The following is a 15,337-nucleotide window of genomic DNA, read 5'->3' on the forward strand; positions in this document are numbered from 1 at the left end:
CCTTCCTATATTTCCTTCTCTCTTTCTCCCTATTTAGATAATACATATATTATAGATGACAGATACATAGATAGATACTACATAGATATGAATGTGTATAATATATGCCTACACTTAGAATTGGTATACAAAAACTTTTGATACTGTATTTCTAAGACTTTTATGACATAGGTTTAATGATTGATTGGGTGAAATAAAAATTGTGTTGGGTTGATGGTGAATGGCATTGATGATGTAAGGTCTAATTCTTTAAGATACAAAAAAAGTATATATTTTCTTGGCCACTGTGATGATGACATCTTCCATTTATATGACTATTAAGATAGGACTATTTTTACAAGTTGGTATTGTAATATTTGTCACCACCTTCTTCCTTCTTTTCCATATCTTCACACTCCTTCTGGATTACAGGCCTAAATCTTCTGACATGATCATCTGTCTCTTGGCCCTTGTCCACATAATGAAACTCTTCACTGAACGGTTTCTGTTGTCTACAGACCTGTTTGAAGTTCTGAACTTTCTGAATGATTTCAAAAGTAAGGCTTTATTCTTCATGATCACAGTGTCACAAAGAATCTCCGTGAGCAACACCTGCCTCCTTACCATCCTCCAGGCCTTCATCATCAGCCCCAGCACCTTCTGGTTGGCCAGGTTTAAACATAAGTGCACAAAGTACATCTTCTGTGCTTTTATCATCTTATGGTTTCTTAGTTTGTCTCTAAATAGTAACTGCCTCTTGTTTACTGCTGCTTCTAATGTGACCCAGAGCAATCTACAGCATGTCAGTAAATACTGCTCATTTTCTCACATAAACGCCATCATCAGGAAAGAGTTTTTCACTTTTTTTTTATTATCCAGAGATGTTTCCTTTATAGGAGTCATGCTGCTCTCAAGTGCATACATGGTCATTCTCTTGTCCAGGCCTCAGAGGCAGTGTCAGAACCTTCACAGCACCAGCCTGTCTTCAAGAGTCTCCTCAGAGACAAGGGCTACCAAGACCATCCTGTTGTTGGTGAGTTGCTGTGTCATTTACTGGGTGGATGTCATCATCTCCTCCTCAAGTCTGTTATGGATATATGACCCTGTCACCCTGGATTTCCAGAAGCTTGTGCCCAATGTATATGCCGCTGTCAGTGCATTGGTAATAACAGGTTCTGATAAAAAAGTAAAAAAATGTGTTTCAAAAGTGTTGGAAAATTATAATCAAGTTATAACTGCTTATTCATGAAATAGTTATTGAAAAAATGATTGTTTTTATTTTATTCAAATGATAGAGTATTTATTTATATAACATTTAAAATTTAATTTGAATTTAAATGTAATTTAAAAGTATATTTTACTTTTTCTAAATATTTTTGAAACCTGTGATGGCAAGGACAGTCCAGTTGCTAGTTTAGTATCAAGAAAGATTCGATATTCCCATGTGTTTACAAGTTCCTTTATCTTTCATTTTATTTCTCAAACTCCCTTAAGGAAAATTTTCTCTTTATACAGGAAATTGTACCCTAAGCACTACTATTATACTTTAGTTCAATGTTAGTGTTCCCTATTGATAATGCAATATTCTTAAATTCAATTACACTTCTTACTTCAAGACATTTAGCTACACAACTAATTTTAATTGAGCAACAGTTTCTCTCTGCACTTTCTACTTATTTCTCTGTGTTTTCTGAGTTCTGGCTTCTGTTAAGGCGGCAGAGATTGTACTCTCACCTCTGTAGTTTTTTCTATTTTATTTCTCTCATTTTATTACACGGCATTTCTGTTTTGTAACATCATGCCTAGGTTTAAAATTAGAAATTTATTTATTTTTACTTTTTAACTCAATTTAATTTTTGAGTGAGAGAGAACACGGGGCAGGGTGGGGCCGGCAGAGAGTGGGGAGAGAGCATCCCAAGCAGGCTCCGTATTGTCAACGCAGATCATGATGCAGGGCTTGAACCCTTGAATTGTGAGATTCTGATCTGAGTTGAAATCAAGAGTCAGACACTTAACCAACTGAGCCATCCAGGCGCCCCTGAAATTAGAACTCTATTAATCATCATTTCTTTAATTTTACTTGATTATTTTGTATACTCTAGTGAAACTATTAAATGTTTGTTAATTCTTCCCATTCTGATCTTCATTTATCTGTTGTGACAATTGTATTCTCTCTCTTTTTTTAATTTTTTTTTTACTGTTTATTTATTATTGAGAGCGAGGGAGAGAGAGTGAGCACAAGCAGCGGAGGGGCAAGAGAGAAAAAGAGACAGAGACAGAGAATCTGAAGCAGGCTTCGCACTGTCAGCACAAAGCCTGACGTGGGGCTCAAACCTATGAGCCCGAGATCATGACCTGAGCTGAAGTTAGATGTTCAACCAACTGAGCCACCCAGGCACCCCAACAATTCTATTCTCTATAAATGATCTTACTTTAATGTCCTTGGCTGCAATATTTTTGCTCAATATTCTAGTTTATTATTTTTCAAATCACCTCAAACTAATGTAATATTTAACAAAAATATTGTGTTCTAAATTGTGTCATTTTATTTTTCAAGATGTAATTATATTAGGCTCCTTTTTAATATATTTGACTATTGTATAGTTTCTTACTCTTTCCACATTACTTTGATTTCCTATTTTTCCTGCCTTTACTTAACTATTTTAAACATATTGCCAATATCTTTATTGTGTGACATGTAATTTCTTCTCCCTTTTACTCAATACCTTAGTCAATGGTGTCTTTCACCCTTTCTAATTCCCTTATAAAATTTGGGACATATCAAAGTGGTTATCCAGTCACTTTGTTTCCTTTTTGTACCAATCATCCTGAGGGCAAGTTGGAGTACCAAACAGGTTTGAACTCCTTGTGGTCAGCAAGGATCTGGATGAAGAGTTGTCTTTTTATTTTGATTAATACTTTTGACGTATAAATGACTTTGTCTATAGACAGACACATGAAAAGATGCTCAACATCACTGATAACCAAGGGAATATGAACAAAACCAAAAGAATTCCCATGTCACAGTTGTCAGAATGACTAAAATCAACAACACAAGAAACATCATATGTTGGTGAGGATATGAAGGATGAAGAACCGTTTTTGCCCTATTGGTGGGAATAGAAATTGGTGTAGCACATTTGAAAATAGTACAGAGGTTTCTCAAAAAGTAAATATATAAAACTGCCCTATACCCAGCAATTGAACTACTGGGTATTTACCCAAAGGGTAAACAAATGCTGATACAAAGGGGTGCATATACCTCAATATTTATAAGTACCCCAATTTTAACACAGTCATCTACAAATACCTGAATTATGAAATCAGCCAAGATTTCCATTGAATGATTACAAACATACACACACAAAAAAATACCCCCCACACACCCACTGGAATATTACTCAGACATAAAATCAACAAAATCTTGCCATTTGTAAGCCATAGATGGAGCAAGAGTTTATTATGCTTAGCAAAATAACTCATAGAAAGACATATACCACATGATTTCACTCATATGGGGAATTTAAGAAACAAACCAAATGAACAAAGAAAGAAAAAGAGAGAGGAGAACCAAGAAACAGATTCTTACCTACAAGAGAACTCACAGATAGTTATCAGAGGGGAGGTGGGGAGGATGGGTTAAATGGATGATGGGGATCAGAGTGCACTTGTCATTAGCTGTAGGTTATATATGTAGTTGTGGAATCATCATACTTACACCTGAAATTATAGTACACTGTAAGTTAATTAACTGGAATTAAAATAAAATATTAAAATAAGTTACATGGTGATTAATGAAACAATTTTAGCTGTAGTGGACAATTTCGGCCACAAGCACAGAATGCTGTTAAGGTAACTTCCCTTTAATGTCACTGAAGTATGTAACAGAATTCACTTTGCAGTGAACTGTCAAAAAAGGTCCTTGCTATGTGCTTTGAAACAGTTATGGGTTTTAAAAAGATATGTATCAATGACCAATCTTGCTATTGATCAATTGATAAAGCAATATATTTTAATTCTACTAGTAAAACATCAACACATGCAGTAACACTAGTAACACACCAACACATACATGACACATAAACATGAAAAAGAAAACACAAAACCATAAAAAAGCAAATAAATTTAGCATGTTATAAAATGGAGTGTTGCTCTTGTTCCGCGCCCGGAGCCAGCGGCGGCGGCAGCGGCTGAAGCGGCTGCGGGAGCGGAGCGGTCGCCGGGCGCGCGGGGGGACGCCGGCTGCACTCCGGGGCAGGCGCTCTGCAATGAGACAGTAAATGCATCCCCCGCGTGCTGCTGTAGGGTAACATCTGGACTGGGTTCCCCGGCTCTTGGATGTCTCGCTGCCCACAAACTCCTGGAGCAACTTGTTGAAAACTGTGTTGCTGCTGAAGGCTTCTCCGATGCTTTAGGATATCTTCAGGGAAATCAACTCTTTACATAAACTGAGAATTTCGGTTCCGGAAGATGGCGGCGTAGGAGGACGCGGGGCTCACAGCGCGTCCTGCCGATCACTTAGATTCCACCTACACCTGCCTAAAGAACCCAGAAAACCGCCAGAGGATTAGCAGAGGGGAGTCTCCGGAGTCAAGCGCAGACTAGAGGCCCACGGAAGAGGGTAGGAAGGGCGGCGAGGCGGTGCGCGCTCCACGGACTGGCGGGAGGGAGCCGGGGTGGAGGGGCGGCTCGCCGGCCAAGCAGAGCCCCCGAGTCTGGCTGGCAAAAGCGGAGGGGCCGGACGGACTGTGTTCCGACAGCAAGCGCGACTTAGCGTCTGGGAGGTCATAAGTTAACAGCTCTGCTTGGAAAGCGGGAAGGCTGGAGGACAAAGGGAGGGAGAGCTGCTGAGCCCCCGGACGGCAGAGCTCAGCTTGGCGGGGAACAAAGGCGCCAGCGCCATCTCCCCCGCCCATCCCCCAGCCAAAATCCCAAAGGGAACCAGTTCCTGCCAGGGAACTTGCTCGCTCCGCGCAAACACCCAACTCTGTGCTTCTGCGGAGCCAAACCTCCGGCAGCGGATCTGACTCCCTCCCGCTGCCACAGGGCTCCTCCTGAAGTGGATCACCTAAGGAGAAGCGAGCTAAGCCTGCCCCTCCAGCCCCCGTGCAACTTGCCTACCCACCCCAGCTAATACGCCAGATCCCCAGCACCACAAGCCTGGCAGTGTGCAAGTAGCCCAGACGGGCCACGCCACCCCACAGTGAATCCCGCCCCTAGGAGAGGGGAAGAGAAGGCACACACCAGTCTGACTGTGGCCCCAGCAGTGGGCTGGGGGCAGACATCGGGTCGGACTGCGGCCCCGCCCACTAACTCCAGTTATACACCACAGCACAGGGGAAGTGCACTGCAGGTCCTCACCACGCCAGGGACTCTCCAAAATGACCAAACGGAAGAATTCCCCTCAGAAGAATCTCCAGGAAATAACAACAGCTAATGAACTGATCAAAAAGGATTTAAATAATATAACAGAAAGTGAATTTAGAATAATAGTCATAAAATTAATCGCTGGGCTTGAAAACAGTATACAGGACAGCAGAGAATCTCTTGCCACAAAGATCGAGGGACTAAGGAACAGTCACGAGGAGTTGAAAAACGCTTTAAACGAATTGCAAAACAAAATGGAATCCACGATGGCTCGGCTTGAAGAGGCAGAGGAGAGAATAGGTGAACTAGAAGATAAAGTTATGGAGAAAGAGGAAGCTGAAAGAAAGAGAGATAAAAAAATCCAGGAGTATGAGGGGAAAATTAGAGAACTAAGTGATACACTAAAAAAAAATAATATACGCATAATTGGTATCCCAGAGGAGGAAGAGAGAGGGAAGGGTGCTGAAGGGGTACTTGAACAAATTATAGCTGAGAACTTCCCTGAACTGGGGAAGGAAAAAGGCATTGAAATCCAAGAGGCACAGAGAACTCCCTTCAGACGTAACTTGAATCGATCTTCTGCAGGACATATCATAGTGAAACTGGCAAAATACAAGGATAAAGAGAAAATTCTGAAAGCAGCAAGGGATAAACGTGCCCTCACATATAAAGGGAGACCTATAAGACTCGTGACTGATCTCTCCTTTGAAACTTGGCAGGCCAGAAAGGCTTGGCACGATATCTACAGTGTGCTAAACAGAAAAAATATGCAGCCGAGAATCCTTTATCCAGCAAGTGTGTCATTTAGAATAGAAGGAGAGATAAAGGTCTTCCCAAACAAACAAAAACTGAAGGAATTTGTCACCACGAAACCAGCCCTACAAGAGATCCTAAGGGGGATCCTGTGAGACAAAGTACCAGAGACATCACTACAAGCATAAAACATACAGACATCACAATGACTCTAAACCCATATCTTTCTATAATAACACTGAATGTAAATGGATTAAATGCGCCAACTAAAAGACATAGGGTATCAGAATGGATAAAAAAACAAGACCCATCTATTTGCTGTCTACAAGAGACTCATTTTAGATCTGAGGACACCTTTAGATTGAGAGTGAGGGGATGGAGAACTATTTATCATGCTCCTGGAAGCCAAAAGAAAGCTGGAGTAGCCATACTTATATCAGACAAACTAGACTTTAAATTAAAGGCTGTAACAAGAGATGAAGAAGGGCATTATATAATAATCACAGGGTCTATCCACCAGGAAGAGCTAACTATTATAAATGTCTATGCGCCAAATACCCGAGCCCCCAGATATATAAAACAATTACTCATAAACATAAGCAACCTTATTGATAAGAATGTGGTCATTGCAGGGGACTTTAACACCCCACTTACAGAAATGGATAGATCATCTAGACACACAGTCAATAAAGAAACAAGGGCCCTGAATGATACATTGGATCAGATGGACTTGACAGATATATTTAGAACTCTGCATCCCAAAGCAACAGAATATACTTTCTTCTCGAGTGCACATGGAACATTCTCCAAGATAGATCATATACTGGGTCACAAAACAGCCCTTCATAAGTTTACAAGAATTGAAATTATACCATGCATACTTTCAGACCACAATGCTATGAAGCTTGAAATCAACCACAGGAAAAAGTCTGGAAAACCTCCAAAAGCATGGAGGTTAAAGAACACCCTACTAACGAATGAGTGGGTCAACCAGGCAATTAGAGAAGAAATTAAAACATATATGGAAACAAACGAAAATGAAAATACAACAATCCAAACGCTTTGGGACGCAGCGAAGGCAGTCCTGAGAGGAAAATACATTGCAATCCAGGCCTATCTCAAGAAACAAGAAAAATCCCAAATACAAAATCTAACAGCACACCTAAAGGAAATAGAAGCAGAACAGCAAAGGCAGCCTAAACCCAGCAGAAGAAGAGAAATCATAAAGATCAGAGCAGAAATAAACAATATAGAATCTAAAAAAACTGTAGAGCAGATCAACGAAACCAAGAGTTGGTTTTTTGAAAAAATAAACAAAATTGACAAACCTCTAGCCAGGCTTCTCAAAAAGAAAAGGGAGATGACCCAAATAGATAAAATCATGAATGAAAATGGAATGATTACAACCAATCCCTCAGAGATACAAACAATTATCAGGGAATACTATGAAAAATTATATGCCAGCAAATTGGACAACCTGGAAGAAATGGACAAATTTCTAAACACCCACACTCTTCCAAAACTCAATCAGGAGGAAATAGAAAGCTTGAACAGACCCATAACCAGCGAAGAAATTGAATCGGTTATCAAAAATCTCCCAACAAATAAGAGTCCAGGACCAGATGGCTTCCCAGGGGAGTTCTACCAGACATTTAAAGCAGAGATAATACCTATCCTTCTCAAGCTATTCCAAGAAATAGAAAGGGAAGGAAAACTTCCAGACTCATTCTATGAAGCCAGTATTACTTTGATTCCTAAACCAGACAGAGACCCAGTAAAAAAAGAGAACTACAGGCCAATATCCCTGATGAATATGGATGCAAAAATTCTTAATCAGATACTAGCAAATCGAATTCAACAGCATATAAAAAGAATTATTCACCATGATCAAGTGGGATTCATTCCTGGGATGCAGGGCTGGTTCAACATTCGCAAATCGATCAACGTGATACATCACATTAACAAAAAAAAAGAGAAGAACCATATGATCCTGTCAATCGATGCAGAAAAGGCCTTTGACAAAATCCAGCACCCTTTCTTAATAAAAACCCTTGAGAAAGTCGGGATAGAAGGAACATACTTAAAGATCATAAAGGCCATTTATGAAAAGCCCACAGCTAACATCATCCTCAACGGGGAAAAACTGAGAGCTTTTTCCCTGAGATCAGGAACACGACAGGGATGCCCACTGTCACCGCTGCTGTTCAATATAGTGCTGGAAGTTCTAGCATCAGCAATCAGACAACAAAAGGAAATCAAAGGCATCCAAATTGGCAAAGATGAAGTCAAGCTTTCGCTTTTTGCAGATGACATGATATTATACATGGAAAATCCGATAGACTCCACCAAAAGTCTGCTAGAACTGATACATGAATTCAGCAAAGTTGCAGGATACAAAATCAATGTACAGAAATCAGTTGCATTCTTATACACTAACAATGAAGCAACAGAAAGACAAATGAAGAAACTGATCCCATTCACAATTGCACCAAGAAGCATAAAATACCTAGGAATAAATCTAACCAAAGATGTAAAAGATCTGTATGCTGAAAACTATAGAAAGCTTATGCAGGTAATTGAAGAAGATATAAAGAAATGGAAAGACATTCCCTGCTCATGGATTGGAAGAATAAATATTGTCAAAATGTCAATACTACCCAAAGCTATCTACACATTCAATGCAATCCCAATCAAAATTGCACCAGCATTCTTCTCGAAACTAGAACAAGCAATCCTAAAATTCATATGGAACCACAAAAGGCCCCGAATAGCCAAAGTAATTTTGAAGAAGAAGACCAAAGCAGGAGGCATCACAATCCCAGACTTTAGCCTCTACTACAAAGCTGTCATCATCAAGACAGCATGGTATTGGCATAAAAACAGACACATAGACCAATGGAATAGAATAGAAACCCCAGAACTAGACCCACAAACGTATGGCCAACTCATCTTTGACAAAGCAGGAAAGAACATCCAATGGAAAAAAGACAGTCTCTTTAACAAATGGTGCTGGGAGAACTGGACAGCAACATGCAGAAGGTTGAAACTAGACCACTTTCTCACACCATTCACAAAAATAAACTCAAAATGGATAAAGGACCTGAATGTGAGACAGGAAACCATCAAAACCTTAGAGGAGAAAGCAGGAAAAGACCTCTCTGACCTCAGCCGTAGCAATCTCTTACTCGGCACATCCCCAAAGGCAAGGGAATTAAAAGCAAAAGTGAATTACTGGGACCTTATGAAGATAAAAAGCTTCTGCACAGCAAAGGAAACAACCAACAAAACTAAAAGGCAACCAACGGAATGGGAAAAGATATTTGCAAATGACACATCGGACAAAGGGCTAGTATCCAAAATCTATAAAGAGCTCATCAAACTCCACACCCGAAAAACAAATAACCCAGTGAAGAAATGGGCAGAAAACATGAATAGACACTTCTCTAAAGAAGACATCCGGATGGCCAACAGGCACATGAAAAGATGTTCAACGTCGCTCCTTATCAGGGAAATACAAATCAAAACCACACTCAGATACCACCTCACGCCAGTCAGAGTGGCCAAAATGAAGAAATCAGGAGACTATAGATGCTGGAGAGGATGTGGAGAAACGGGAACCCTCTTGCACTGTTGGTGGGAATGCAAATTGGTGCAGCCGCTCTGGAAAGCAGTGTGGAGGTTCCTCAGAAAATTAAAAATAGACCTACCCTATGACCCAGCAATAGCACTGCTAGGAATTTATCCAAGGGATACAGGAGTACTGATGCATAGGGGCACCTGTACCCCAATGTTTATAGCGGCACTCTCAACAATAGCCAAATTATGGAAAGAGCCTAAATGTCCATCAACTGATGAATGGATAAAGAAATTGTGGTTTATATACACAATGGAATACTACGTGGCAATGAGAAAAAATGAAATATGGCCTTTTGTAGCAACATGGATGGAACTGGAGAGTGTGATGCTAAGTGAAATAAGCCATACAGAGAAAGACAGATACCATATGGTTTCACTCTTATGTGGATCCTGAGAAACATAACAGAAACCCATGGGGGAGGGGAAGGAAAAAAAAAAAAAGAGGTTAGAGTGGGAGAGAGCCAAAGCATTAGAGACTGTTAAAAACTGAGAACAAACTGAGGGTTGATGGGGGGTGGGAGGGAGGGCAGGGTGGGAGGGAGGGCAGGGTGGGTGATGGGTATTGAGGAGGGCACCTTTTGGGATGAGCACTGGGTGTTGTATGGAAACCAATTTGACAGTAAATTTCATATATTAAAAAATAAAAACAAAATGTGTATAAAAAAAAATAAAATAAAAAAAATAAAAAATAAAAAATAATAAAATGGAGTGTTCCTTGAATAAAGCCTAACACTAACTTAGATAGGTTTTGTAGGATTTCATGTCTACCCACCATAGACAGACACATTATAGAACTGTCATGATTCTGTTAGGTTTTGATGACCTTCAGAAAGGGGTTCTTCTGTGCCTTCCGTGCCGCCAGTGGTTCCTTATATATCTGGTCAACATCAAATTCCCTACTTAGAGCATGTCAGACTCAACTGAATTATAAATACAAAATGCTTAGTACCCACCAGCGTTCTGAAGCCAATTGTTCACAATGGACCATTGGTAACGTTACGATACTCAACAATGTGGCTATTTCGTTTCAATTTGCAACCATTCAAATAAAAGGGATTTACAAACACTTCAAAAATTTTGTTATAAGGATTCGAATGCCTACATTTCCATATAATTCAAATAACAGTTTCATGTAAAAGAGATGTCAGTTTCTTTGCATATAATCCTATGTTGTTGTCAATGCTAGGCACCCATGGATCGTCATTTAAGTAAACGATGATGAGGTTTTCCACCCAGGTCACCTGATTTATTATTACAACCCTTCCCTTATTTAAACCTAGCCCAGGAAATCGTGGTTTATTTGTTTTTGCTTATTTGTTTGTGTTTGTTTTGTTTTCGTTTTCTTTTTTTTTTTTTTTTTTATTTATTTTTGGGACAGAGAGAGACAGAGCATGAACGGGGGAGGGGCAGAGAGAGAGGGAGACACAGAATCGGAAACAGGCTCCAGGCTCCGAGCCATCAGCCCAGAGCCTGACGCGGGGCTCGAACTCACGGACCGCGAGATCGTGACCTGGCTGAAGTCGGACGCTTAACCGACTGCGCCACCCAGGCGCCCCTTGTTTTCGTTTTCTTAAATGTAAGCCAAACATATTTAGTAAATATGTTATAATGATATTTCTGTTTCCTAAACAGACTGAAGAATAGATGTTTTAAATTTAATCTATTTGGATTTTAATCCAGCTTTCTTTGATTTTGAATCCTATTAATACTGTTTCTCAACAATCTTGCCAACACTTGTTATTTCTTGTCTTTTGTGGTGAAAGCCGTTGTGACAGGTGGGAGGTGATAGCTCTTTGTGGGGCAGATTGTTATTTTCCTGATAATTAGTGTTTCAGCACTTTCCATGTTTTCATTGGATGGATTATTGTTTTGCTATTGAGTTGTGTAAGTTGTTTTATTTTTATATTTTATATGCTAGTCCCTTTTTCATATTATGATTTGAAAGTATTTTCTCTCTTTCAATAGGTTTCTTTTCATTTTAATTGATGGTTTATTTTGGTGTGCAGAACTTTGTAGTTAGATGTAGTACCACTTGATTATTTTTACATTTATTTCCTTTACTTTTGGGGTCAAATCCTGACCCCCCAAAAAATTCACCACAAAGACTGATGTCAAGCTGCTTTTCACCTATGTTTTATTGTGGCAGTTTTATGGTTTCAAGTCTTATGTTTCACTCCTTAACACATATTAAAGTGACTTTTTCATGTGGTTGAAGAAAGGGTCACAGGTTAATTTTTTTCATGTGCCTGTTTGTTCTTCCAGCACCATTAATTGAAGAGACTGTCCTTTCCTCATCGTGTGTCCTTGGCTCCTTTGTTGTAAATTCATTAACTATGTGTATATGGGTTCATTTCTATTCTCTCCATTCTCCTCCATTGTTCCATGGACTTATTTTTATACCAGTACCATGATATTTTGTGTACTCTTTGTAATTGGAGTTTATTTTTTATTATTTTGATACGAGTTATTTTATGAGTAGAAAATGGATTTTAGTAAGTGGCACAGCTGCAGGTTGTCTCCTTAGCGATGCCCATGCCAGCTCACAAATGGGAGTTAGGCTCAGAGAAGGAGAGTCATTCCTCTGTGCAGATAAAGTAACTTCTAACTGCAGCCACTTTCCCCACATCTTAAATCGTGGTCATGTGAGTATTATGCTGTGTATAAAAACACAGTTGAACATGAATATAGCTTACAATGGTTGTGTGATTCAGGATGTGTGGCCAATAGTGTTTTTCTAATAAGTGTACATTCAAAAGTTTGAGATAACTGAATTAAAGCACAGAGGAACCTGTTGTCTGGAACGATGATGGGGCACACATGGGGTGTGTTAAGTCACAAAGAAAAGGGGTGGGAGAGATTTAAAGCAGCATCTAGCTGTGAGGTGAGGTGGCTGTTAGTCATGATTGTTTGAAAAGACTGGCCCTGTTGACGTCTTGGCGAATGGTGACCGCCAGGGCCCTAATGCATAAAACTCTTTAGTATCTACGTGTTGTCCTGAGATAAGGCCAAAAAGTTGACTTTGGTCTTCCAGTCTCAGTATGTTCCCCTCTCTCTTCCAGATGCATTCTCTTTTCCTCTAGCCAAAGAGACTTTTTCTCTTTGGTCTTCCAAGTACCCTTCCCCAACCATGCATCACTTCCTCTGTGGACCTGTCCCTGTTCCCCTTTATAACATGTACCAGTAAATCATGCTCCATGAAGTCAAAGACCAGCTGTGCTCCTCTCGCCCCTCTTGTGTCTATATTGTTAATACAGTGGTAGGAGATAGCAAGTGCTTGATGAGTGTATGCAAAACAAGGAAGGAGTCAGTGGTGTGGCAGGTCCTGTCTCTGGTGCTAGCAATAAAGAGAAAATCATCCCTGTCTTCAAGGAACTCCTGAAAGTGCAGTAGAAGAAACAAGTAGCTGGCAGGCAGTTGCCGTGCTGTGGTCTCCACGCTCTGGCAGAAGAAAACCCAGGGCACTCTGAGAACACACGTGGACCTGGTTGTCAAAGAAACCTTCCCAGAGAAGAGGAAACTCAAAAGGAAATTTGGACACAACCAGGGGAAAGGGAAGGGAGAGGTTTTACCTATAAGCTCCCTCTGCTGGTGGGTAATCACCCACCCTGTCTTCTCTCAAGATGCAGCTGCATAGCCACATTCTCATTTCCTGTCTCTCTCCCTGTGGTCTGTTTGGGCCTCTATTCTACTCCCTCCAGTGTGTCATGGCAGATGCTTGCCACCTTTTCAATGTGTATCAATGGGATACTGCCCATTGAGGCCTCTGGTTTTGTCCTTGTAGTTGCTTGCAAATGACTGTTGGTGGGACAACTTTCTTGTGATCATGTATTCTTATTGTGGGACGGAACCTTGTAGACCATCTCCTCATTGTATGGATGGACAAACTGAAGCTAGGAGGAAAAATTACTTGCTAAAATACAAACCCTTGGTTGGTGCAAATGAAGACCAGCACTTATTTTTCCTGACTGTTGAGGCAAAGACTCCATCCTAGGCATACTTCCCTTTTTTTCCCATGTCTTCTTTTTCTTTTCTTTTTCTTTTTAAATTCAGGTTAGTTACAGTATATTCTTGGTTTGGGGACTAGAAGCTAGTGATTCATCTCTTATATATGACACCCAATGCTCATTCTCTAAAGTGCCCTTCTTAATGCCCATCACCCATTTAACTCCTCCAACCACTCCCTCCCCTTCCAGCAACCCTCAGTTTTGTTCTCTGTATTTAAGATCTCTTATGGTTTGCTCCATCTCTGTTTTTATGTTATTTTTCCTTCTTTTCCCCTTGTTCATCTGGTGTGTTTCTTAAATACCACATATGATTGAAATCATATGACATATGTCTTTCTCTGACTAATTTCACTTAGCATAATACACTCTAGTTCCATACATGTCATTGACAATGACAAGATTTAATTCTTTTTTATGGCTGAGTAGTATTCCATTGTATACACACCACATCTTCATTTTTAAATTTTTTTAGTGTTTATTTATTTTTCAGAGATACAGAGACAGAATGCGAGTGGGTCAGGGGCACACAGAGAGGGAGACACAGAATCCGAAGCAGGATCCAGGCTGAAAGCTGTCAGCACAGAGCCTGACATGGGGCTCGATCTCACGAGCTGCGAGATCATGATCTGAGCCGAAGTTGGACACTCAACTGACTGAGCCACCCAGGCACCCCTACACTACATCTTCTTTATCCATTCATCAGTTGATGGACATTTGGGCTCTTTCCATAGATTATCTATTATTGATAGTGTTGCTATAAATATTAGAATGTATGTGCTTGAGGACTTATAACTTGATACTTAAATCTGCTACCATCTGCCCTATACAAACAATACACAACACAATAATAAATTCATTCCCGTTTTTGAGCACTCTTCCATTCTTGTCCTATGTTTTACTTGACATTTGCTACACGATCAACAGTATATTGCTTTTATAGTTACTTAAACTTTCTAGTATCTTATAGCGGAAAATTTTAAATGAGATGATGAAAGCCTGACATATTTCCTATTACTGTTTCTACCCACCTCATTCTTTCCTAGATACAAGTGCTCATCTGGTACCATTGTATGTTGGCCTAAAGGACTCCCATTGACTTTTCTTGTAGCGTGAGTCTATTCTCGGACACTCTCAGTGTTGATATGCCTGAAATTTATTTATTTGTCTTCATTTATTAAAGAAAATTCTGCTAGACGTGGAATTCTGTGTTGGCAGGGTCATTTTTATTCTTTAAGATTTTGAAGATGTCATTCAATATTATTAGTTTGCATTTTCTTCTAAAAAAGTTTTCGCAGTTCATTTACCCCTTTTTCCCATGTGTATCATGTGTGTTTTCTGCCTGTTTTCAGATTTTCCCTTTCTCACTGATTGCCACAATCTCATTATTTCAGTCCACTGTTTGCTTTTGTGTGTGTGTCTTTTGCTTGGGGTTCACATAACCACTGATGTGTGTCCTTTGATGGGGTTTCATGACCCATGTATTGATTCACATTGGTGTGTTATAGTGAATGGTGATTCTGAGTGACACGTTTGGCTTTGTTCCAGTTGACTCTTTCAACATCACCATGAATGTACTATAAATATATCCAAAATATTAA

At 39.9% G+C, this 15,337-nt stretch overlaps 1 protein-coding gene across 1 annotated transcript; it reads left to right on the forward strand.

The window, feature by feature from the left end:
* The first annotated feature begins 222 nt into the window (after nucleotides 1-222).
* On the forward strand, nucleotides 223-14,949 carry LOC122212806 (putative vomeronasal receptor-like protein 4). The gene is made up of 2 exons (XM_042926776.1): nucleotides 223-1,012; nucleotides 14,783-14,949. Exons 1-2 carry the CDS (start codon nucleotides 290-292, stop codon nucleotides 14,819-14,821), a joined length of 762 nt encoding a protein of 253 aa, XP_042782710.1. The 5' UTR covers nucleotides 223-289; the 3' UTR covers nucleotides 14,822-14,949.
* The last annotated feature ends 388 nt before the right edge of the window (nucleotides 14,950-15,337 follow it).

The sequence above is a fragment of the Panthera leo genome (assembly GCF_018350215.1).
Source record: "Panthera leo isolate Ple1 chromosome F3 unlocalized genomic scaffold, P.leo_Ple1_pat1.1 chrF3_random_Un_scaffold_30, whole genome shotgun sequence".
Classification (NCBI taxonomy): Eukaryota; Metazoa; Chordata; class Mammalia; order Carnivora; family Felidae; genus Panthera; species Panthera leo.